We start from the raw sequence: 23,762 nt of genomic DNA, 5'->3' as shown, positions 1-23,762 counted from the left end.
CTGGTTTTTCACCAAAGTCCCTAAAAACCTAAGGATTCGGATACATGACATTATGGACAAAATGCAGTATTAGAAGAGTTTGAATGAATATCTGGCTGTCTCTGGGGTCAGAAAAGATATAAAGCAAAAAAATGGAATCAAGCTTTTGAGTCTCCTGACCTACACTCCACTGAAAACCCATGAGGTGAGCCGAAAAGGAGAACAGAAGAAAGGACTGAGGATCTTAAGATATGGTGTATTGAGTAGTGCCTCAGATTCCTTACTCTGTATTCTACAATTTACAAAAAACTAAATGCAGGGTGCCGATATTTGTGACATATGTTTTGCTGAAAACAAAACGTCAATCAAAGGATAGACTCCACTCACATTTTCAGTGTGGGATGAACCACAAAGGCATTTTTCTATAACAATTTTACCCATATTATATACCAAGGGTGCCATTAATTACAGAACTAACTGTTTACCAATCCTGACAAAAAAGGACAAGACTAAATGGGAAAAAAATCTGTTATCTGTTATATTTTTCACAAAAAGATTTCAAATCCATATCTTTTACATCCTGTCCTTTTCGTGTGTATCTTACCACTCCTTTATTTAAAGCATGAGGGAGGAATATGGTGTCCTGAGACTAGTAATTCCTACATCAGAACCATTTTTTGTGATCTGTCTGTCATCTGTATACAGGATAATGAGCTGGAGATGTGTGAATTGAAGCAGTTCTGCATAAAATCTGCACTGGTCCCCAGTGATGGCGCTTACCAAGAGATCTACCATGTTGGGCTTGTTGTTCCTCAGTGTTTTGACAGCGTGGAACACATCCACAGAGCGCTGGTGCCGTAGCATCTCACACACAATACTGATTGCACAGAAAGTCCCACTTCGTCCACCTCCGTTCCTAAAGAGAGACAGAGAAAAGAAAGAAAGAAAGAAAGAAAGAAAGAAAGGTTACCTACATTACATCTTCCATGTACTCACACACATTTGCTCATTTCAGTCAAAATGACATGAAATTGAGACAGGAGAGCATTTATGGCTTAAAGTCTCAATCACAGCAGCTTGGTGATGTTGGGATTTGAACATACAACCTTCAGAGGAGTAGCTCAAAGCCTTAAACACTGAAGATAAAATACTCAAATGTTTAGGTACATCTGAACATTTTATATAATAGTTCTGGGCTTAGTGGTTAGCACGTTTGCCTCACACCTCCAGCGTCCTGGGTTCGAGAAAGGACTATTATTTGCAGGTCTAATGAACGTGTCTCAGAGCTCAGAGCTTCATCAACATACAGTACTAACAAGTTCCTTGGGGTGACCTCTAGGTGGTGCTCTTCTCCCTCTGATCTCCTGCTCTTGTGCAAATCCTCAAAGCTCTGACACACAGCAAGTTAAAAGCTTCAGTGGGACTGTTTCCTGTTTCCTATTACATGCCAGAGCTCAAGTTTCCATGCCTCAGAAGTTAGGAGTACAGATACTGGCTTTCAATAAGCATTACCATTTAACTTGTGTAGCCTATTGTAATCCCCAACGACCATGAAATGTTGTAGATTGTGGTTTAATCTGGTCCCACATGGACAGAACGAACATTTCAGTATGGAGTGTTAGAGCAAGCAGCACTAATTGGGTCAAAAAGCATTAGTTTGCTAATGACTTGCACTTCTGTCGAAGGTAAAGTGCACAACATCTTGCTGTGTTTCTGCTGTGTGAATGTAGGAATAAAAACGTGTATGTGTGTGTGAGAGGTTTCTGAGATTGGAATTTGGCCGGGAATCTAATGAGAGTCACATGGATCCTCTTTTGGTGGTGGTTCAGTGGATGGGAAGGGAATGGAGGCCTGGTCTCAGGAGTGCTGGGCCAGATTAGCTCCACCTCAGCCCAGTCCACACACACCACACACTCTCTGTCGAGCTAGCTGATCTCATTTCCTACCTAGGCAGGGCCTCGGGGAGGCAGGGTTCCACTGAATTTCCCTACTATACTGATCCCTATGAAATGGGAGGCGAGATAAGGTAGTGGTGTGATTGCACACACACACACACACACACAAAGCCAAGCCTGAGGGAACAACTTACAGGAGAGGCTTGGGCTAAATCTGGAGAATAAGGTTTGATTTGAATTTATGTAGTAACTCCACCACATGACCTAAGAGCAACTCTGCCACGTGCCATCCTATAGCACACTGTGATTCTGTCACATATTTGGACTAATCTGATTTTGGGATGATTCTGGAATTGTCATTTATAAAGGACTGAGTAAAAAATATTACATTACTATTACATTAACAGATCTTACAATGACAGACACAAAACACTCACTAAAGCTAGGTTTGAGCTGTATTTGTGATTTTTTAATCCAGTTCCAATCTGCAATTCAGTCCCTTAGTCTGAAAAATCCAACGACTATAATTACAACGTAAATGATCTTGGGTAATACGCTGAACACACGGCTCTCTCTGATAATAATCTTGTTCAAATCAATCTCACGGTAATATAATCACTAAAGCGGGTAATAGACATGGCTGTGCACCGTGTTATTACTGTTATTGAGTGTTATGCCTGTCTTGTAACCCTGACATGTACATCTGGGCTAAAATGTGGCAATTTGGCAAATTACACAGATACTTACACAGATATCATCTCCAAATCACACAGTCAAATCCCTTATAGCTACATTAGCAAACCTCCTACAGCTCAAACAGGGCTATAGATGAGTTTCATAATTATATTTGAGTATGTAATTGTCCCCTTCGATATGTCCCGCTCTGTGTGTGAACGTGTCCGGTTATGTGTGACAGAAATTGATAAAGACTCACAGGCAGTGCACCACAGTGCGTCCCTCTCCTCCATCGTACTCCTCCTGCCACTTGTCCACCTGCCGGATTAATTTGAGGAATGAACGCTTGGACACAGGTGTGTCTCTGTACATGGGCCAACCCAGGAACTGAAACTGCTGGACCATGCGGTAGCCATCCTGTGGCTGACAACAACAAAACACTGAGATCAACAACTGTCACATACGTCAAGCATTAAGCAAATCGATATTATCGGTCATGAATGTGTATGTATTTGTTAGTGCATGTACCCGAGCAGCGTTATAGATGCGGAATATCCTACTAATAATATCCTCTTCTAAATCGGCAGATACAAACTCCACCTGGATAGGTCCGTGTCTGTGTACACCGTTCTCAGGCCAGTACTGTGGACACAGCTGCACAAAAACATGCACATTAGCCTCATCATAATACAATCATACTTTTATGATAGCAACACAACAATGCAGCATACACTCTATAATTGTTGAGAGAACAAAGCTTTTAGACAATGCCATTACACAGGAGGATGTGGTAGCTTAGTGCTTAAGGCTACTGAACAGGAGGTTCTGAATCCTAGGTCTACTAAGCTACCACTACTGGGCCCACTCAACTGCTCAGTTGTATAAATTGATATAAAATCTGGTCTGCCAGAAATGTAAGTGGATGTTATAAGCTGAGGAACAAAAGGATGCTGTTATGCTGAGTGGAAGGTTTCTGAAGAAAACTCACATCATGTAACTTGGATCTAAATTTTATCCAGAAAATTTTATGAATGCTCTGTCATCCAGGAACTCCTTTTCCCAGAATTCCCTGCCAGCAGCAACACCCACTATTGCTTCCCAGTAGTAATTCTTGCTCAAGCGCTGAGCTGAGTTCCTTTTCACTGAGTCAGATTATTTGGCTCAGCTCGGCGAGAAGAGCCGACCCTTTCGGCTCCCGAATGCGATTTTCCGTGTTCCAGTTTATAACTCTGACTGAAATTGCTTCATAAAATCTTACTCTACCATCTAATTAACAAAACAACATCACTTTGCATTGTATTTTATACGATCATTTTGAATAAATGTAAAATCAGCAAGACGCTACAAGCATCCCTGCGTTCGTGTTATGGTGCTCGCTGTGTCCCTGCTTCATTTCCATTAACACTGATACACTTGATTACATACAGTACATCTTTAACAAGCAGCAGTGCAGTGGATCATCTGTCATGCTGCCTCGTACACACAGCTGAGAGTCAAACACACGTCTCACTATTCATGCTAACAAACTGCTCATAGAAGCATTTTAATTAAATTTCCCTGCAAGACAAAGATTGTTTCTATCCTCAAACATAAGGAATGAAAATAAGAGAACAAAATCATTTTCAAGTCCACTAACACAAATCATGAACACATATCTTTGACTCATTCACTTTAATTTATCCCTCCTATTGCTAAGTTCGCTGGTCATCACCGACCTCATTTTGAGTTTTTAATTTCTGTGCTATGTTTGATCTCTGTCTTCTTCCTGTTCTTCCATCTTGTGTCGCCCTTTTTACAAACACTGAGCCACCACATGTGCACATTTACATATGAAATCAAATATGTCTCTGTTATCCAGTCTGAAATTGGATAGCTGCATTAGGCATTCTTATACACATTTGATTCTTACACTTGACCACGATCCTCCTGTTGTTTGCAATATCACCACATCAAAAATTGTGAATTTGCATGTTTTTAGTTTCCTTGAAGGTCCGCTAGTCATGAAAGCAGATTACAGTTATCAAATGCAGCATGGAGGGATGTGGCTGCGACGTGGCTGAAGTGCCAACTTCTCGGGCTTGATGAAATAGTTCAAGCCATTAGATTTAAATCTGCTCTGAAAACATCTTTATGTAAATGGTTGCTCTCCAGGTTGGATCCACATGCTTGAATGCTGAAATAACAGCGTGTAAACAGGACTATAATCTCTTTATAGACATTAGTGTTCATGATGTAGTGGGAGAGGAAACTGAAAGGCTCTCCCTGATAGTGCAATGTGGATTAGGTGTGAGTTTGGACTTTGATCCTGACCAGATTGTCCCTTGGCTTTCCATAATGAAGTGAGAGAACACCCCAAGACAGAATGTAACAGATGTACATGTAGATGTACATGTAAATGTACAAAAAAAGCAAACGAAACAAACAAAAAAACACACTGTACCTGGGCAGGATCCACATCATTCAGCATTACTATAGATGTGCAGTGGTAGTCCAGGACCAGCCTCCAGAAGTCTTTTACAGTGTTGGGCAAAGGATGCTGGGTAACGATGAAAGCAGATGGTTGCTTGTAGCTCTGAAGAGTGATCCAGAGACAGAAAAGGAGGAGCACATGAAGAAAAGGAGAGTGTGTGTGAAAAATAGAGTGTGTGTCAGCACTTTTTCCTGCAAGATTTGCTGTACGCTGAGAATATGAATGTCTTTAGTTAACTAATTGATGTAAGAGGCTTTTCATTTCCTGATGTTTTTGCTTGTTATGCCCTTATTCCGTGCTACAGCTACTGACATTTCCATTTGCTCTAATGAAAATAAATGCTCTGTTACTGGTCTTTGAACATATTTTCCATAAAAGCAATCTAGATGAAGTTGTATGGTGGAAAAAAAAAACAAAAAAAACATCCACGCTTGTGAATTCGTTTTATGCATTTGCATGACAGTGGAATAAATCAAATCCATCTGTTTTTTAATCATTCTCAATAAGCACATAATTGTGCATGGCATATTGAGCGAAGTAGTTCCCATTTATCATCTTTGCCCCCCCCCTCAACACCCCCCACCCCCACTGATCTGCTTTGGCTTCTCGGAAAAAAAATACAAGTGATTATTATAGGGATGAATGTGCAATTTATTGTCCCACATGGACAAGCGAGTACTGCTGAATTGAAGAATCTGATATGTCCACTGCTCTCTCTCGCTTTCTCCATATGCCTCTCTCACTGGCTTCCTTTGCTTTCTATTCAAATCTTTTTGCTGTAATCTTTTCCATTCCCTGCTCTCCTTTTTTCATGCTCTTTGGTGTTGTAAGATCACATTAAAAGCATCCCGGTGAATAAATGCACTTTCGTTGCCACTATACTCTATTACTGTTACTGGTAACACTTTCTTAATGTTGATGCAAAGGAACACATGATAGTGACACCCTGTCAACACTGTAGGTGTCTTGGTAAGGTTGCCTGTGTTTCAATCATGTTCATAAAAGCTCAGTGTTTCACCTTTTTCACTCTTGCCTGTGCCTACCAGTGTCTTGCCCTTGCCTATGATTTTCTCCAAACTTCCCCAACATTCAATATATGCATACAAAAACCCCTAAGGTAAACTTTTTCTTATTAACTCATCAGACTTCCAGACTAGGGAATCACTCTTATTTTAGCTGCAGCAGGTTGTAGCAGTGTTTGTGTACTTACATCCATCAGGGCAGCGTTGATGTAGTTGCTGCTCTCACCATCGATGGTGATAAGGAATGGCAGGCAGCGGTCAGGTGGTAGCACATCCATGCACCGGTTCTTCTCATGGTTCCTCGGCAGCAGAGCGATGCTGCAGTCCTCCACACGCAGCGTCGGCGTGACCATGTTCAGAGTCTGCGTAACAACACAAGCCAACATTCACACTATTATTAACACTGTGACCTTTCAATACGCTTTAGCATGTTGTCATACTCACTGGTGCTGACATGAAGTCGAACACAAACACACTTACTCTGAACTCCTCTTTAATTTGGCTGGAGTTGGTCTGAGGATCCAGACGGTTCATATCATAATACACTGAACGCAGCTGATTGGCTGGAATGGTGGTGTCACCGCACAAACACGCCTCCAAGATGGCGTCATGGATGAACACGTACTGCTCCTGAACACGAAACAAAACAAAACACGAGTAAAAAATGATGGGAATATTCATTTAAATAAAAAAAAAATAAAAACCAGACATTTAATAATTCTGATTATAATAATTAAATGTAATAACATTATATAAACAATAATATAGAGAACAGAACATAATGGGGCATAATGTTACCACCTCCAGGTGGATTATTTTACAAAAACAGCTCACCCCAAAGTGTTTTATTTGTCTTATGACAGTCAACTGTTACAATTTATAAATAAATGATGCCATTGTTAACAAGTGTAAAAGTTGCATTTAATTGTAATGCCCATGTTATTTCCTGTTGTCATAACAGATATAAACATTACTCCCTCACCAGCCTCTCTTTCTACTCTCTCTGAATAGTGCAACTTCCTGTCCTGAAAACATTCCCATGGTAGAAACCTCTGATCATTGCAAATCAATGCCAATGGAGTCTCCTTCCTTACAGAAACTTCCATGACATACAGCAAGTCTCTGTATATAGACTGTTACTATAGAAACGATACGATATTAAACTGAGTGCATTCATATAAAAATATCAGTAGAATTATAGGCTGAACCGCTATCAGAGAACATCCTCTGTCCAACATCACTGTGATATACTGGAAATCTGCGGTCTCACATGAGCAAGAGTGGTGTTGTATTGATTATGAGCATGGCTTAGATTACCTGGAATATTCAGTGCAACAGCACAACTGCGAGAGTGATATTGATTTATACAACAATTTAAGTAAGTGACACTTCAGACACAATGGCAAAATATTTCTTCTGCTTTTCTTTGTGAACAGAAAATAGTTAAGGGCTGAATAGGGGATGTGGTAGCTTAGTGGTTAAGGTGTTACTGATCAGCAGGGTGTGAGTTTGAATCCCAGGTCCACTAAGCTGCTAATGCTGGGCCCCTGAGCAAGGCCCTTAACCCTACATTGCTCCGTCATATAAAAATGAGATAAAATGTAAGTCGCTCTGGATAAGGGTGTCTGCCAAATGGCGTAAATATAAACAGATTGTCGTGAGTTGCCCTGCAATACACAGACTGGCTTACAGAATATGATAACTACAGGAAGTGATTTGTTGTGTAAATGAATATGTGATTATTTATCAATATATTTGAACGTCTTTTATCTGTAATTCGATCCAACATTTCCAACAATTTCCGAGTGCTACAGTGCTGGTTTGGATGATCACCACAGGGTCATCAGTCACTCCTCCATCTTACTGCCTTTCTCAGACCTGGCTGCCTGAAGTTAATCTTTCATGAAGTGACATTTGTGAAAATGTCTTGAGATGTCCTTTTTGACAAAAGTCCAGGCACCAGGGTCAGACGAGTCTAGTGTAGCATCACCGCTGACTCTCCTGTCCTTGGCACGGATTATCGGTCAGAACTGATTCCGAGTTTGCTCATATTGAGAAATCCATGTGTAATACCTGCTGTTCTGGTTTTAGAGAAAAGCACAGATCTCTTCCCTCAAGTACCTTTCTAATTTAATGATATTTAGTAAATTATTTAATTGCGCCTTGGGTGTTTCAACACTCTGGGAAAATGGCAAATTTCCTTAATTTTTTTAATATAAACTAATACATATGCACCACAAATCACTTTAGTAGTTTCTGAAACTACTTTGTATTTGTATTTACCCATCTGCTTCCATTAGCAAAACTAATTAAAAACTAATAGAGTTTTATATGCTGTCAAGTAATTAATTTGTTTTTATTATTTAATTCATCTAGGCTGGGGCATACACAGATTTAACAAAATAAGCACTTCCTTGCTTACCAACGTACCAACCGACTATAAGCTACCAGCTTTTATGCTCCATTTCTGCACAACCTGTGACATGCAACGAGAAATCATATTTGTAAGACGAAATGCCACTGCACTACTGATTAAATGAGAAAGCACAAGTCTTAATTGCAAAGATTATACTTGGGAATCAGTTGGCAGCTGGCCAGCTGTTCGTGGATTGGGGAAATAAGTAAAAAGCCCGGATACAGAGCAAGCACATGACCGTGTGTAGCTCGGTCCAGGACAACATGTGAAAGTGGATTAAATCTAATTTGGGCAAAGATTTTATTTAAGCCAGGTTGAATCTTGCTTCCTTTTTACACTGATAGCATCTTGGATCATCTCTTCAAACAAAATAGGTGAAATAAAAATTTTGACTCTAAAACAAATACATAAATAGCACCACATTATTGCAGAGTGACTGGGAAATTGCAGTTTGAAATGCTGGGTGTTTCTGTGTCTAATGAGTTCTAAAGAAATATGAATGTATTAGTGTGTGTTCATTTTCAGGGTGGAGTGAGCATGAGGTCATTTGGCTGTAGTACCTCTGTCTGGACCATGTTGACCCTGCGTGAGCGGAGCTCTCGCACGCAGTTATAGATGTCCACCACACCCTCACGCTCAGCCATGTCCAACATGATGTCGATGACAATAAAGCAGCCGGTACGGCCAGCACCAGCACTGCATGCCAGAAGGAGGATGTGTGTGTGTCAGAAAACCATTCACATTCAAGGACAAATGAATCATACAGAATAACATGGGATTTTGAGGAGCATAATACAGTAATGGACTTCTGTTCATCTACTGATTAAATGCATGTGTGAGATCCACACAGCTATGGAACGGCTGTATCGTTAACTTCTGACCTGCAGTGGACAACCATCGGGCCGGCATTAGCTGGGCTCTTGGATTTGACTCTGCGAATGAAGCCCAGCAGGCCTGTAGCGTGGTACGGTACTCCATGGTCCGGCCAACCAGTGAAATGGAACTGCCTGATCTCCCTGATCTCATGAGCTCCTCGCTGCAGTGAACAAACAAGCAAACACACACACACACACACACACACCAAGAGAGCTTAAGACTGAGGTCTGTTGGCACACTATTCCATTCAAACTCCCACAAGTATCATCTCTAAGCATCTGTGCTGTTTGTGTGTGTCAGTATGTGTGTGTGTGTCTTAAGGTTTGTGCAATTGTGGGAGGATGAGAAGGAGTGAAACACAGCTAGAGGAAAGAAGGCCAGTGATTCACACCCTCACACACATACACACACTGTCACACACCTACACAGGCCCTCTGGAATATAGTTACGCAAAAAAACAGGAGCTGAATGCAAAACTGGACAGATGTAACAACAACAACAACAACAACAAAATGTTTGTCTTGTTTTAAACTCATCATGGAACTCCAAGCATTTCATTTCACTGCAGTCTTCTAATATAATAAGTTTCCAAGACCGTACCTTTTCCACAGCGAAGGTTCGAATGACATATTCTGAGAGCAGCTGTGTCTCGATCAGTGTCACCTTCATGTCCCGGTAGATCTCTGTGTCATCTGGCCAGTACTTGCAACACTTAACCTGAAAAACACCACGCACACACACACACACACACAGACAAATTCACGTTAGTAATTCTCCATTAACCAGCTTCCAGTCGCTGCCAAATTACTCAATGGTCCGGTAATATCAGCTCAGAGAACCAGTTACTCTACGGTGAATAGAGATGCATACTCCAGAACTCATATGCAGGATTCAGTATCTTAAAGATTTGTAGATATTTTGAACGCAGAATTTACTGAGATCTTTAAAGAGGTAAACTATGAAGCACAAAAAAATGGCTTTGTTTCCTTTTGGCAAGCCAGCGCTCCCATCTTGAGTGCCCCAGATACGTGAAAGCTCTGAGCCTGATGATCCCCTGACTAATTACCCCCAGTGGCTCGCTCTTGAACTCTCTCATTACCTGGTCCACACTCACAGGACCTGAACAAGACTGCTATAAATCAGGCCAGGCTTTTTCACTATGAGAAAAACAAAGAGCACAGTTTTATACCACAGCACATTGTCTGTATTATTTCCTTGATGTTGCAATGATCAATACCATTTTGCCCCGAATGCTTTTGGGAGCCTTGGGACCGATTCCCTTGCTTTCTTTCTGTTTGATCATTTACTGCCCTCTTTTCTCATTCACTCACATTATGCTACACTTCCCTTTCTTCTTTATTTGCCTCTGACACTATTATCATTTCCTTGCCCCTCCATCGTCTTTACTACATTTTCCTTCTTTATGGCCTTATTAAGACTGGACTAATTGGTGAAATAATTATGGTTTAATGGGTGGTTGGAAACAGCTGTAGTCATGCTAGCCTACCGGACAGATCTTATCTGAAAAACCCCGGCAGTGAGATTATATCTGCATTTCTGTAACTGTCAAAATATGAGATTATGTCTGGAGAATCTTCTAAAAGAGGAAGCATTATTCTGGTAATAATTCATGCTCGTGGCTGTCAGATAATGCAGCACAGTTTAGGCTTGTCCATGCTGAACGTCTTTTAACCTCTACACAGTTGCATATGAGGACCAAAGGACCTTCGGAACAAACTCTCACACGTAAACTCTTTAACACGTGCATGTTTTTTCATCACGAGTGAAGTGGTCTACTATTTATCAGCGCTTAAACTAAAATTCACTCTGATTTCAAAAGCATTATCGTTCTGTTTGCACATTAATAACTTATTAATGAGTTAAATGCGATGCTGTGCCGAGCCCGGCGGAGGCCCCTTTTGTTCTTGTCAGATATTGAGATGGGGTTTTAGAAATCCCATTAGTTCCAAGCCACAGATTTCCACTGGGAATGTTAGGGATTAGTCTTCCACTTGCCATGGGCATCCTAAAGCACAATGATATCACTGTGGTTCAGTCCCACAGTGGATTTCAGCTCCTTTAGCAGCCACCAGATATGCTAACGTCGACAAACCAGGGATAAACAAGAGGAAACCAATATCCTGGATTAAAGCATTAGGTATAAACCAAGGATGGCTAGATTCTGTGGCTAACAGTGTAATGTAGGATAAACCGTTGCGAACAATCCAAAAAAAATTACCTAGAGTAAGTATGCTAGTGCTGACACTTCCATGGTTAATAATCCTCACATTTAATCAGCAATCTGCATGTAATGCAGTTTAAGACTACATGTCTAGTATTAGCATGATCACAGAAAACATGAGCAGGCACTATAAGATGAAAGCACGAGCAGATGCGTTGTGTAGTATTAAACCACAGACCTTCAGAGTGCTTGATTCTGATTGGCCAGAAAAAGTTGATCAACTCTACATAATAGTGTTTATCAGTAATAGAACAAGATGTGTTTTTCACTTTAAAAGTGAGAAAAAAGTGCTGCCATGTCATGTGATAACAAGATAACAAGTTTCATTGACATTGAACACAAAACATGGTTATGAACTGATAAAGCGTATGATGTATAATCATAAATCACGGATAATCACTGACTATCACATTTATAATTTGCCCCTATCAGCCTTAATGATTACCCATATCAGCCATAATGAGCTCCGGGGAGGTCTAAATTGCGTTATGTATGTGTACACACTGTGTAGAGATATGTGTCGGATATATGAATAAGCTTAAGAAGCTCATTAATGAGGTTAACAAAAATGATTGCTTCTCTCTTCCGGTTGCATGAGGTGTTTGTGCGTTTGAAGGAGTAGAAAGAAACTGTCCAGCTGATAAGCAGCTTGGTGTGAATATGGAGGACATGGAGAGGGCCGAGCCCAAATCCCAGAGTTCATCAGCAATGAGACACAGCAGATGGTGGCAATGATGAAAAGGGAGGGACGTGATTCGCTGCTGCCGAGACGGATGGCTACTCAGTTAGGCTTGATAAAGAATGCAACAGTCTGCTGGGATATTAGGCACAGCATTTTAAACAACAGAAGCAGGGGACCAGATGTGAAGCCAGTGAAGAGTGGCAGAAAATTTGAGAAATGCACTCAGATTTTAACTATGGCAGAGTCTGAACATTGTTAGATCCCGAGGGATCTTCAACAGTATAAAGTTGGATAGATCTGTTTGTCTGGCACTGTAGTTGGTAAATGATGCACACGGATACTTATAGTTGTCATAAATAACAAATACACACAGGGAGATGTGAGCAGTATGTAGTTAACAGTATGTTCAATCAATCTAAAACACTAATGCTTATTATAGACTACAGCGTTCTTAATTTTGCTTATAGATAGAGCTCACTGGTGGCTAAAATGATGATCATGATTATATGAAATCATACATTTTAGACAGCTTTTTAATAGCGGTAATGCAAGAAAAAAAAAACAGCTTTTCTATTTAGTAGATAGGGACGCTACTGATTAACTTACCCTGCCAACTTCCACCAGGTTAGTCACCATGACGATGGTTGCCGTGTTTTCTTGCCACACCATTCTCCAAAAGTCATAGACTGTTTCTTGCATGGGTCCTGATACCGAGAAGCCAAGACAGAAGAAAAGATGAGAACAAAACATCTAATGCACTTACAATGCTTATATAAAAGAGATCAGACATTCCTGCATCTACACCAGGTGACTCATCTACAGCACGTTACTCAGAGCACGAGGACTTTAAATGGACATATTGTGTATCATCACACCTAGATCCACGCAAATGAACGCTGACAAGCTTGTGTATCTACATTTCCATTAAGCTCCAAAACACCTTAATAGACCAACAACCCGCAATAAGGACGCAGTGCAAGGAATTAAAATCACACAGTTAATTAATTCTAATTAGCATTGTTTTTAATCAACAGGCGCATTACAAAATGACTTCTGACGAGCTAATTAGCTCATGCAAATCTGTGTGCGCTTCCTCTACTGCTGATGCTCTACCTCCAAGCCAAACTAAATTACATCCACCAGAAAGAAATTGAGGGAAAAGAGATTTGACGTTTTCAGATCCACAATCCCCCCCCCCCCCCCCAAAAAAAACAAAAAAACATCTGCATTACCAAACCCTAGGCTTGCTCTGAAAGCATCCGAAATTATTACTTGTTCCAGAGAGTTTTTCCTCATTATTGGACTTGTCTGATGTTGTTTATGACATGTATTTACAGCATGAGGTGATTTCACTCTTTAATTGCAGAATATATTATACATCATTACACACTGTGTTTAATCGTTTTTAATATATCGCTCATTCAAGTGTACTGTAGGTGGAATTTCTGTATGCTTACAAAGAACACCAGGAGACACTGACAGTGCAAACACACGCACACACACACACATCCTGTATACACACTCTTTACACAATCTTGACACGTGAAAAGCACAGGGTGCAGGCCAGCCAGAAACAGCAGGGACAACCTGACAAATGCTGCTATAATGTGCCGATACACTAAAAAAGCCCCGTTCACCTATAAGTGAAGTCAGGCTTCCCCAATTAGACTGGGAAAGTTCCTCTAGCATACAGGAAGGGAAGCACTACAGCAGAGAATGTGATGGCCTGTCAGACAGCTGCTCTGTCACCACAGGAAGAATGTTCCACTCAACAAGACTTCAGAGACAGTGTGCAAAAATCTCCCATTCTTATAAAGGAATTTCATACCGTGGGACTAAACTGTTGGAGGAGACTCTTATTTCCCAGTCTACATGCACGTAATTAGTGTACACCGCCACGTATGTGACTGCCTCTGTGACTCGTGTGAGACAAAAATATCACCTTGGGTGTGTGGTTTGAAATCTATTCTCCCTGTTGTTGCTGAATGCAGAATAAATTTACTACAACAGAAGCCCTAAAGATAGCGACTTGAACCCCAGGTTAATCACACAGGGTTTGGACATTCCATGTCAATTTATTAAACACGTGCTTATGTGTTGGTTTTGGGACATTTTCTGAGAGGAGACATTTATTTATGGAAGGAGTCTCCAGTCTCAGCAGTTTGTAACAAAGGTAAGGCTGGAATGTTGGAATTTTCCAGATAAAGAGCTTTGTGGTTTTTCAGTAATGTCTTATTAACTTCACATGAAGAGAGAGAGAGAGAGAGAGAGAGAGAGAGAAGAGAGGCTGGTGTGGGATCTACAGTTGCTATAACGTTAGTGACAAGGGGAATTGTTTCATGGATGATCTTCAACATGAAAAACAACAACAGAAAATGACACTCTTTAATAAACAAAATGTTGTTTAATTGCTGGGGTATAAGAAGAATAAAACACTTTGGGATGCACTGTTATAGGAAAATAGTGGGTGGTAATGGCCCCATCACCTCACCCCATCACTGATTATTTCCTTTAACAGTACATCCTGTCGTGTTTTCTCTCCCTTCTTGTGTCACTATTTATGTATTCTGTACTTTATCTACTCCGCACAGTCATTATTTATTATCACAGCTATGATACCCTCTGATAATCTCTGATGTTCCATCAGTGATTGCAAGTTGGAAAAAAAAACCGGGAGAAATAATGGACACAATTAAGCTTCTTTAGATTGAACTTATGGTCGGGAAAGAGGGAGGATGTGCTGTGAAGCCTGAAGAAAATGTGTCTTTGATCTAAAAAACTTCTGAGCTTTTTAACTTCTTTCCCCACCATAAAAAAGCCTTTCTTGTGAAATCTGCCCACATTGAATACAAAGAGTGTCATCAGTGGATGGGTCTTTAGTTCACACCACAAGTTGTGTTTTTCACATCTTTGCATTTTTTCACTTCAACGAAAGCTGTAAAATGTCCAGACATACATTCACAACATGTATACATATTTTACTGTTCAAGCTGTTAAGACCTCTCACGATAAATGCTCTTTGTCATATACAAATGCTGATACAAATGCAACTCCACACTTTGCTGGCTGGGGATCGGCTTGGAAATGAAGTCGGGAGAAAGCGTAGAAGGGTGAGGACTAAGCAGAGAGAGAACTTAAGAGGCCATTTAGACACGGAGCCGTCTCTGTGGACAGGCCAGGCAACGCTCCAATAAACAGGTAATTATGCAACTCCCAGTGCCACTATACCAGCTTGTGAGTCTATTAAGAGAAGTGATTGCGTTCGGCGCTGTTTCCCGTCACTGTAGCACCTCCACAAGCCGCCAGCATGCGGGAAAAACACGGCCTCCAAGAAGCTCACAACAATTAACTATCAATCAAACACTGCCTCCAGGGGCTGCTGGGAGAGCGGGCACTGACCGCCAGATTAACTGAGCAACAGAGTGCGCAAGTACGTACCGACTAATCCATTTATTTATTACTCACATCCTTTAACAGCCATCCCACTCCACCGCCTCTGCCAACACTAAGGCTGATTAATTGTTCCAAGACGCTGCTTCAGCACAAGATGGCTCAATGAGTCTGAGTGTGTGTATGTGAGTGTGTGTAAATATAAAGCAAGAAGTCTGAGATGAAGCCATCCAAGAACTCCACTATACATCAAGGGTCATTTAGACAGCATAAGATAAGATAGGACAAGATAAAAGAATGTGTATTCTTACCTTGGGTAGCAATGTAGTGATTCGGTCGATGGTATCCCTGTAATTCAAAAAACGAGAGAAATTAAAGTTATACAATTAAATTACGGTAAAAGATTCAGGAACTTTACAAGAACTTTTTCTTGTATAATGTAAGGTATCCTGTTCTCACAGATGCTGCATTAGGAAATAGAAATTTAAATCAAAGCAAATAAAATAATGAAGAAAATAATAAAGAGAGCCTTTCCAATTGTTTCAAATTCTCTGCAATGCACTGAGGGACAAAATCCAAACAAAATTATAACTTAAATTACTATTAGAAAATGAAAAACTGCAGTTGAGCTAGGTTTTGTTTCTACGCTAATAAAATCTTGCATTTCCTAAAAAATAAACAACCACAGCGTTTAGGTAATGATACATTCTGATATGAACACACACACACACACACCATTCCACACTACTGTTTACTACTGCTGTAATGGTTTTGATATAGATTGTGGAATTATATTATGGAATAGGCTCAATCTCTGTGGGATTACGCTAATCCCCTCATTTCATTTGTCGAGCATGGTGTGTCCTAGCAAGGGCTCAGTGTGCAGAAACTGAATGTTAACGAAAAAAAAACTGTAGCTTCCACTCGTTCACAGTCTCCATTGTTGCCGTCAGCTTGTTCTTGAATTCTTATATTCTTATCTACGCCATATTTAATGCAGAAAATCGTCTGTAATTAAAGTTCCGAGCTGGAATAAAAGGCCTGACAGAGTTTAGGAGACATCCGCCGGTTCATCATCAGTGTTCCCAGGTTTTGTAATGACTTCTTTATCTTTGTGCATGCTGCCATGAAACATGTTTATAGCCACCCTGCATTTTGGTCTAGGGTGATTGGATATGTGCTGAGCTATTGGGCCATATCAAGCAGCTTAAATGGTTGAGCAGCTACTATTTAATAAACATGGGAGAACTACTGCATAAGAAAAACTAGTTTACCACCAGGCAAGGTTCTGTAGGCAAAGTAGACAATTTTGCTTAAATTAACAAATATAATAGAATAAAAGATAATAATACGAAGAAAAAAAAAGGAAACTTCAGGTTCAGGAAAGATCTTCAGGTTTAGACACTCAGCCCAGTGACTACCTCATACCATTGACCTAACCTAATGTGACCTAACAACTACTGGCAATTAAATAATGAAAATACAATTGTTCAATTAAATACCCAAATCTTTAGAATACAGGCTTTCCTCTTTTCAAATCGTCTTAGTTGCATGCTCTTTGAAAGGCTTGCTTGGTTAAGAGTTACTATAAATCTGAAGATATGGTTTTTAATATAATTATATTAATCAGTGTAATGACAACTCTAACACATAAATACCTAACTGGAGTGATCCAGGTCAGCCTTTTCCAATTTGATTTGGATTTAAATGATTTAACTTCAACCTATTTATTGACATTTTAACCAAATGTATGAATACATGGTATTCAAAAACTTTTAACTGGCCTTTTAATGTATTGTAATACATTTAGGGTAAAGTATTTTAATATTATACTAGCTAACTAAGAAGGAATTCTGAAGTCATGATAGTCTGGATAGCACTTTTCATTAGTGTGGTATCTTAAGTGGTTAAGGCTCTGGATCGTTGACCGGAAGATGGGAGCTCAAGCCCCAGTGCTGCCAACCAGCCAAAGTTGGGCCCAACCCACCCAGCATATCTGACCCTGCACACTGACCGCAAGGATGGGATATGTGAAGAAAGAATTTCACTGTGCAGTAGTGTACATGAGACATATAAAGACAACTTAACTTAAATAAATATATATCAGAAACTTCTTTTAACATATTTCCATTATTTGAATGTTGAGAACTTCTTATAATAAGATATTTTATAGTTGTCAGCACCCATAAGACAAGCAGAACTCCTCCACCTCATAAATATCAATTAAACACTTGTCCTAGAATGGGCAGGAGTGGGTCAGAAGTGGTAACTCAGTCACTACAATCAGATGGTTAGGGGTTCAAGCCCAAGCTGCCAATGTTTATCCCATAAGCAGTGCTCTTAACCCTGTCTGCCCCAGGGGTGCAATATCCTGGCAGACCCTGTGCTCTGACCTTACTAACAATCTTTACTGTATTGTAAAGTATATGGGACAAATAAAAGCTTTCAAATGGGTGTCAATAGCAACAATTTTGTAAAGTGTTTATTAGACTCCTCTATACAGTATTGACAAGCCCGAAAAGAATCAATCCGAATTGCTACATGTTGTTTAACTTGACTGCTCACTTTAGCCTGCCATGAATGTTGACTCAAATCAAGGGAAAAGTCTTGTCCTCATTATAGTTAAGTTGAGACCCTCAGGTGGCAGAAACAAAAACCAAGATGTCTTTGTCTTGATATAAAGTTCGCCTCATTCCAGGTAAGTGGATGCACAAATACCACACAGTTTGACACCTATTACCTGGGCTCTGTGTCCTATCTACGGTAAGTCAATACTGCTTTGTTTCAGTACTAAACAAAACTGCAAATTGTTAGTGTGGCTGAAATGGCACAATAAATGTTGTAAAGCATGAATAAATCACTTTTAAGAGGGCTGGAATAGAGCAGACATGCAAGATTAAACCTCCTTCACATATCGCTCCTTTGCGCACGCACAATATAATAATGGTGTCTGACAACGAGACATGCTTTCACTAATCGTCCTTTGAGATGCAAAGTGTCTTGACTGTATCGCGGCATGTGCTAAAAGCTGGCCAGGTAAATAATTCAGCATGTGAAGAGCTTGTTCCTTCTGCTTCGAGCATCCACGGATCTGTTTGAAGGCAAGCGTAAAGTGTCCTAATGACAAGTGAAAAGGCATGCTAAAGAGGGGAAATAGAGATGGAAAAGAGAGTGGGAGGAGAGGAGGCGATCAGTATGTGTAGGGGCTGGTAGGGCATGTTGATCCGAAGTGGGTGGCTGACAGGAGGTGAAAATAACATTTACTTGGTCCACAGCTTCAGATGGAAGTGGAAACATTAGAACGATTTTTTTCAGGGGGTTGGGTCCAACCGGGAGATAACCCAACACACCGACAGACAAGCACAGACAGGTGGCAATGATTATTCTTTTTATCCGTTGACTCTCATGACAACAACAACACCCAAAAAAAAATCGACAACAGTTCAGTAAACATTCAAAGTCACTCCAGGTCGCTGTGCTCCTCCAATGAGACCGGACGCTGAGAGCAGCCCCGAGCAACCGTGAGACTACAGCATGCCTCTATTATTCAAAACAACTTCCTTTGAAGTGTACCCACTTTGCTCTGTCAGTGAAATTACTTTAAAAAAAAAGCCCAATGGAAAGAACAAGGACAATGGTCTATGCTACTCTACATGTGACCAATTTCATTAGACAGTGTTTGTTTGATGGGAGCAAAGACATGACAGAGGTCCTTTATACTGAAGCAAAGGGAAAAAAAAGACACGCTCGGGTGTTTAGTCATGTTTAACCATGCCTTTGTCTCTAAACGCTAAAACCATGACTGTATCTGAAATACAAGATTGCCTTGATGCTCTGTTGCCTATGCTGGCTCATGTCAGTTGTCTTATAAGACAGCATTTCAACAGAAGCTACCAGTAAGGAAATGGCTTGGGGCTTCTGAGGCAGCATACTAAAGAAAATAACTGATGTACACTAACCCTGAAATGTGAAAAGGTGAAATGAAATAAAGTAGAGAAAACAGAACAATATTCTATGACTACTGCAAAAAAAAAATAATAATAAAGTGTTAAGACAATAACGATTGCACAAATGGCTCCCTCGCTCCTCAGTGGTTTTTACCACGATTTTTGCACGCTGGATGCCTCACAGGGTGACAGCAAAGATACATGTATGCCAGATACATGAGAAGGCACCGTTCTATGCAAATATTCAAAGCCTACTGTCTTTGAATAAAACCTTAGCTAGCTGCATGTTTTCCCCCCTGAATAGAATGCAGAAGAGACATATTTTAGGATAAATATAAATTTAGGGATAAATATCAAATTTAAATTTTAAATGTTCTGAATTTTTATACTCCCATAAACCTGTTTGCAAAAATGCCTGGCGCTATACAAACACAATTGAACTGTACTGAATAGAATCGAATGGGTTTTCACAACAGGGTCACAATTTGTGTGAAAAATTAGAAAGTTTAAAGTTTATCTACAAAAATAGTGTTAGTGTTACCAGGTATTTTTCATCCAAATGAAATCAAACAATGAACATTAAACAACCCCCTCCATTATTAGAATTAGTATGAATTTCTCTTGAGGTTGGTTTTCGGACTAATCCCAGCGTTAATGACTACATCAGTACTGTATACAAAAGCTTCATCCTCTTCATATCCACTGAATCCACAACGCTTCCTCAACGACAGACAAGCAAGAAACGTATACTGGCTTCGCGTTAACTAGACTAAATTACGATTCACTTAATTAGCCTAGCTAAGAGCTCAAGTAATGAAAGGATTTTTGTCTAGTCTAGAAAATCTATGCTAAATCTGTCAGCACTGTGTGGATCAATGACTGATTTTCCTTAGAATAGTGGGAGGGGTATAGAAGGGAGGAGGGGGGTGTAATCCTTAACCACTTCCATTAGACTGTAGAGAATCACATTTATACACAAGCACAATGACCGTACACACTGACCTTTGTGTTTAAGCCTTGACAAGTGTGCATACTTACATCAATATAATTTGCATTAATATAATCTGAGCTTTGCTCCCCCTCTATGGCTTGCAGTCGGACACGGGAGTGGTCATCTGGGGACGAAAAGAAGAGAATGAAAGAACGTGAGAAATAAACAATAAGTCATTACTAGTCATTAATGCTGGATATGAGCTTGTAAATGTTATATTAGCGCTTAAGAGCTAAAGATGAATTTTAAAATATGTAATGTTTTTTTTTTCAGCTTATAAATATGCAACCCTTATGAGATCTCACAATGTTTACAACGGCATTGCCACTTTATGTCAGAAGATAATAACCCATAACTGTCGCTCTGCCAGCTGCTACTATAACTAACTAAAACCAATCCATGTGTTGCAGCTTTTCGTTGCTATTCGTATCGGAGATACTAGGTTGTTGTGAAGGATTTCCACTATGCAACTCTGCCAGTCCTTTGGGAGTGTTCTCTCTATCAGGTCTAACATGGCCTAGGGCTCATGCTCGCCTGGGATTGGCTGGTGCCTCATTAGCCAGAAACAGGAAGTGTGTGGAGCCAAACAGAGTGAGCTGTTTCCTCTCAGAGGGAGTAACGGTTTGTAATGAGTGTGGTAGAAGTGGGAAAGGTAACTGATGTAGAACTCCGGTGAAGGAAAAAAAGAAAAAAAAGAAGAAGAAGCGACTGTTGCACCGAAGGTCTCATCGTGAACAGCATCCTGTAAATTCTAACACTTTAGTAGCATGTGTATGTGTATGTATCACAGTAAAATGCTGTTAGCGAGACCAAATTCAGATTATTATCATTACATACATGCTATGATGTTTCCGTAACGGTTCTTCATCCTGTTCTCGTCTTTCTTTGCAGAGTCCCAGGGTGCAGCCTGCCCTTCGAAGAAACTCTGTAGAGAGAAATCAAAACAAGCAGAGACAAGTGTTAAGAAGCAAAAGCAGAGAAGGCACAAAAAGGTCAAAGGTTACCATCTTAAATGATGGCTGAGTTTGGACTTCAAACAGAATCAGTGGAAAAGAAGACAGTTGAACTAACTAGATTCACATCATTATTTGACATCAAGGGACAGGAGCAAGGAACCCCGGGAGCAGAGTCAGAACTAAGGGCTATTAGAGGTGCTTCGGCTCAGAGTTTGCAGCTGAGACAAAAACGACTTCGCTGCCTGTCTCTCTGACACCACTAAAGGGCTTCGAATGGTAGAAATTAAAGTGTAAAAAAAAAAAGAAGCAGTCGGCGACAGAATTAAAGCTGACACCCTTCTGAACAGTAACTGATGATGAAATATTAATGCAGTGTGGGGAATCTGCCCATTCAAAACTACTCAGCCACACAATTAAAGCTAATTATGAAGACAAACTTCAAAAGCAGATCTAGTTTGTTAACGGGGGTGGGTGGGTGTTGGAGTGCTCATGCTCGCAGACTTGTCTGCTCATAGTAGCTTCTTAATGCTGCCAGCTGCCTGCTTCCCTCTCGATAAAGTGCGGCTCTGAGGTATAAATAGAGCATAATGATGCATTATTATCCACAAACGGCCGCATAGACAATTGATATGATTGCTGGTGATTGCAAGTGACTACTGCTCTTTCTGTTAGGGAAGCGGAACATCTTTTGGCTGTGAATGTGATGATGACACTGGATTTGTCTGAAGAACAAAGTGCCTTGATCAGCCTCAGCATGGTTAATGACACCGGCAGAGTGATGACTCCCGCTTTCTGCCGAAGTTCCCCACAGAGAAAGCAGAAGGCAGGAGGGAGCACCTGGGGATGGGAGGCATGCTGTAGCCCTGTCTCCTGCTGAATGGGTGCAGCTAAAAAATTTTTTTTATTATGAACATGGTTTAAATGACTTGGCTTAACTTGAGTTCCCATTCACTAGGGAAAATGGGTTCCAAATAGATTCCAAATGTCAGATGTAGTTAGTAGCTGGTTTTAGGCCTTTCCTGGCACATCATTTAACAGTATGAAGTAAAGAAAATTCGACACTATTACTGTTTGCAAGGTTCAGAAATGAGCTCTGATACTGGCAAACCTTCTTAATAGATTAATAGAATGCCGTTTATCACATGACCTTTCTGCTGACCAGGCAGGGTCTTGAGATAGGTCAGTGAGGGACACTTTGAAGGGCAGGCATATTTAATGCAGATTGCCTTCCTTTCCGACGCATCCATTGAAGGAGGGTTAATACATATTGACAACAATGTGAAGACTTGGCTTCTCTCTCTCTATCTGTCTCTCTCTCCCTCTCTCTCTCTCTACACAGAAACAGTTTAAATTTTCAAAAGCGATGCTGGTTTGTTATTCATCGCAGCTTTGTGTCTTTGGAGACAGCTGTCCTTTCATGTCGGGTGAGTGACAGCGAGCCATGGCGTCTCTGAGCCTTTGGAGGGAGGGGGGGAATGACGAACACCTTTAGATGCTTGGTGTGTTTGGCAGGCAGTAATGAGATGCAGAGTCCAACAGTGGGACCGCAGTAGGGGAGAATAATGAGAGCACAGACGAACTAGTTCAGACACGTGTCGAACTTCTTACTGTGCCATGTCAGCTGGAAAAAAAAAGCCAGCAGAGATATTCATATATTCAAAACAGTATAAGCAGACACCTTAAAGACTGTTTATAAAGTACGAATTCTGTCAAACAAATACAGAATTTTTATTTATTTTTTTTTATGATTGCTCAATGCTTTACACGCCATGCAAAAATATAACGAATCCTACATTTGAATAGAAAACATTCTGAGCAGAATGAAGGGATAATCTCAGTACCGCTTGACTGATTTTTTTTTTTTTTTTTAAATAATGATTTCCAGACTTTGCTGCACGGGAAAAAATGATTGTAAGTATAAATATATGGAGAGAATCATTAAGATCCAGTGCAGCCTTGCAGCAGATGGAGACAGAATAAAAAGTCTAATGGCTGAGAGGGAGCTCCAGGCTGCAGCTGTCCCTCTAGGCCACTGAATACTATTGGTTAGGCCTTAAAAACTCAGTCAATAAGCTAACACCTAATTGGTGGGCTATAAATAATGAGTCCAAACATGTATACGGCTGTGTGCATATTCAAAAAGTCAAACACAGGTGATTTTTTACACTGGATTACTCCAGGAAAAAATCAGATGGCTGCATCAAGGGACCACATCAAACTC

At 40.4% G+C, this 23,762-nt stretch overlaps 1 protein-coding gene across 10 annotated transcripts in view; it reads right to left on the bottom strand.

The window, feature by feature from the left end:
- The window catches only part of ptprma (protein tyrosine phosphatase receptor type Ma), a 195,183-nt gene that overhangs the window by 1,907 nt on the left and 169,514 nt on the right, over positions 1–23,762 (bottom strand). For all 10 annotated transcript variants that reach the window (XM_058394863.1, XM_058394872.1, XM_058394910.1 and 7 more), the window contains 13 exons: positions 21,423–21,510; positions 20,633–20,709; positions 15,959–15,995; positions 12,864–12,961; positions 9,934–10,050; positions 9,339–9,493; positions 9,018–9,153; positions 6,522–6,671; positions 6,230–6,403; positions 4,990–5,121; positions 3,078–3,203; positions 2,809–2,972; positions 760–895 (listed from right to left, as the gene is read on the bottom strand). In XM_058394863.1, the coding sequence (XP_058250846.1) occupies positions 760–895; positions 2,809–2,972; positions 3,078–3,203; positions 4,990–5,121; positions 6,230–6,403; positions 6,522–6,671; positions 9,018–9,153; positions 9,339–9,493; positions 9,934–10,050; positions 12,864–12,961; positions 15,959–15,995; positions 20,633–20,709; positions 21,423–21,510 (1,590 nt within the window). The remainder of the gene's footprint in view (positions 1–759; positions 896–2,808; positions 2,973–3,077; positions 3,204–4,989; positions 5,122–6,229; positions 6,404–6,521; positions 6,672–9,017; positions 9,154–9,338; positions 9,494–9,933; positions 10,051–12,863; positions 12,962–15,958; positions 15,996–20,632; positions 20,710–21,422; positions 21,511–23,762) is intronic.

This window comes from Hemibagrus wyckioides, linkage group LG01 (genome assembly GCF_019097595.1).
Source record: "Hemibagrus wyckioides isolate EC202008001 linkage group LG01, SWU_Hwy_1.0, whole genome shotgun sequence".
Classification (NCBI taxonomy): domain Eukaryota; kingdom Metazoa; phylum Chordata; class Actinopteri; order Siluriformes; family Bagridae; genus Hemibagrus; species Hemibagrus wyckioides.
Note: the sequence above shows the minus strand (reverse complement) of the source record. Positions and strands in the feature narration are given on the sequence as shown.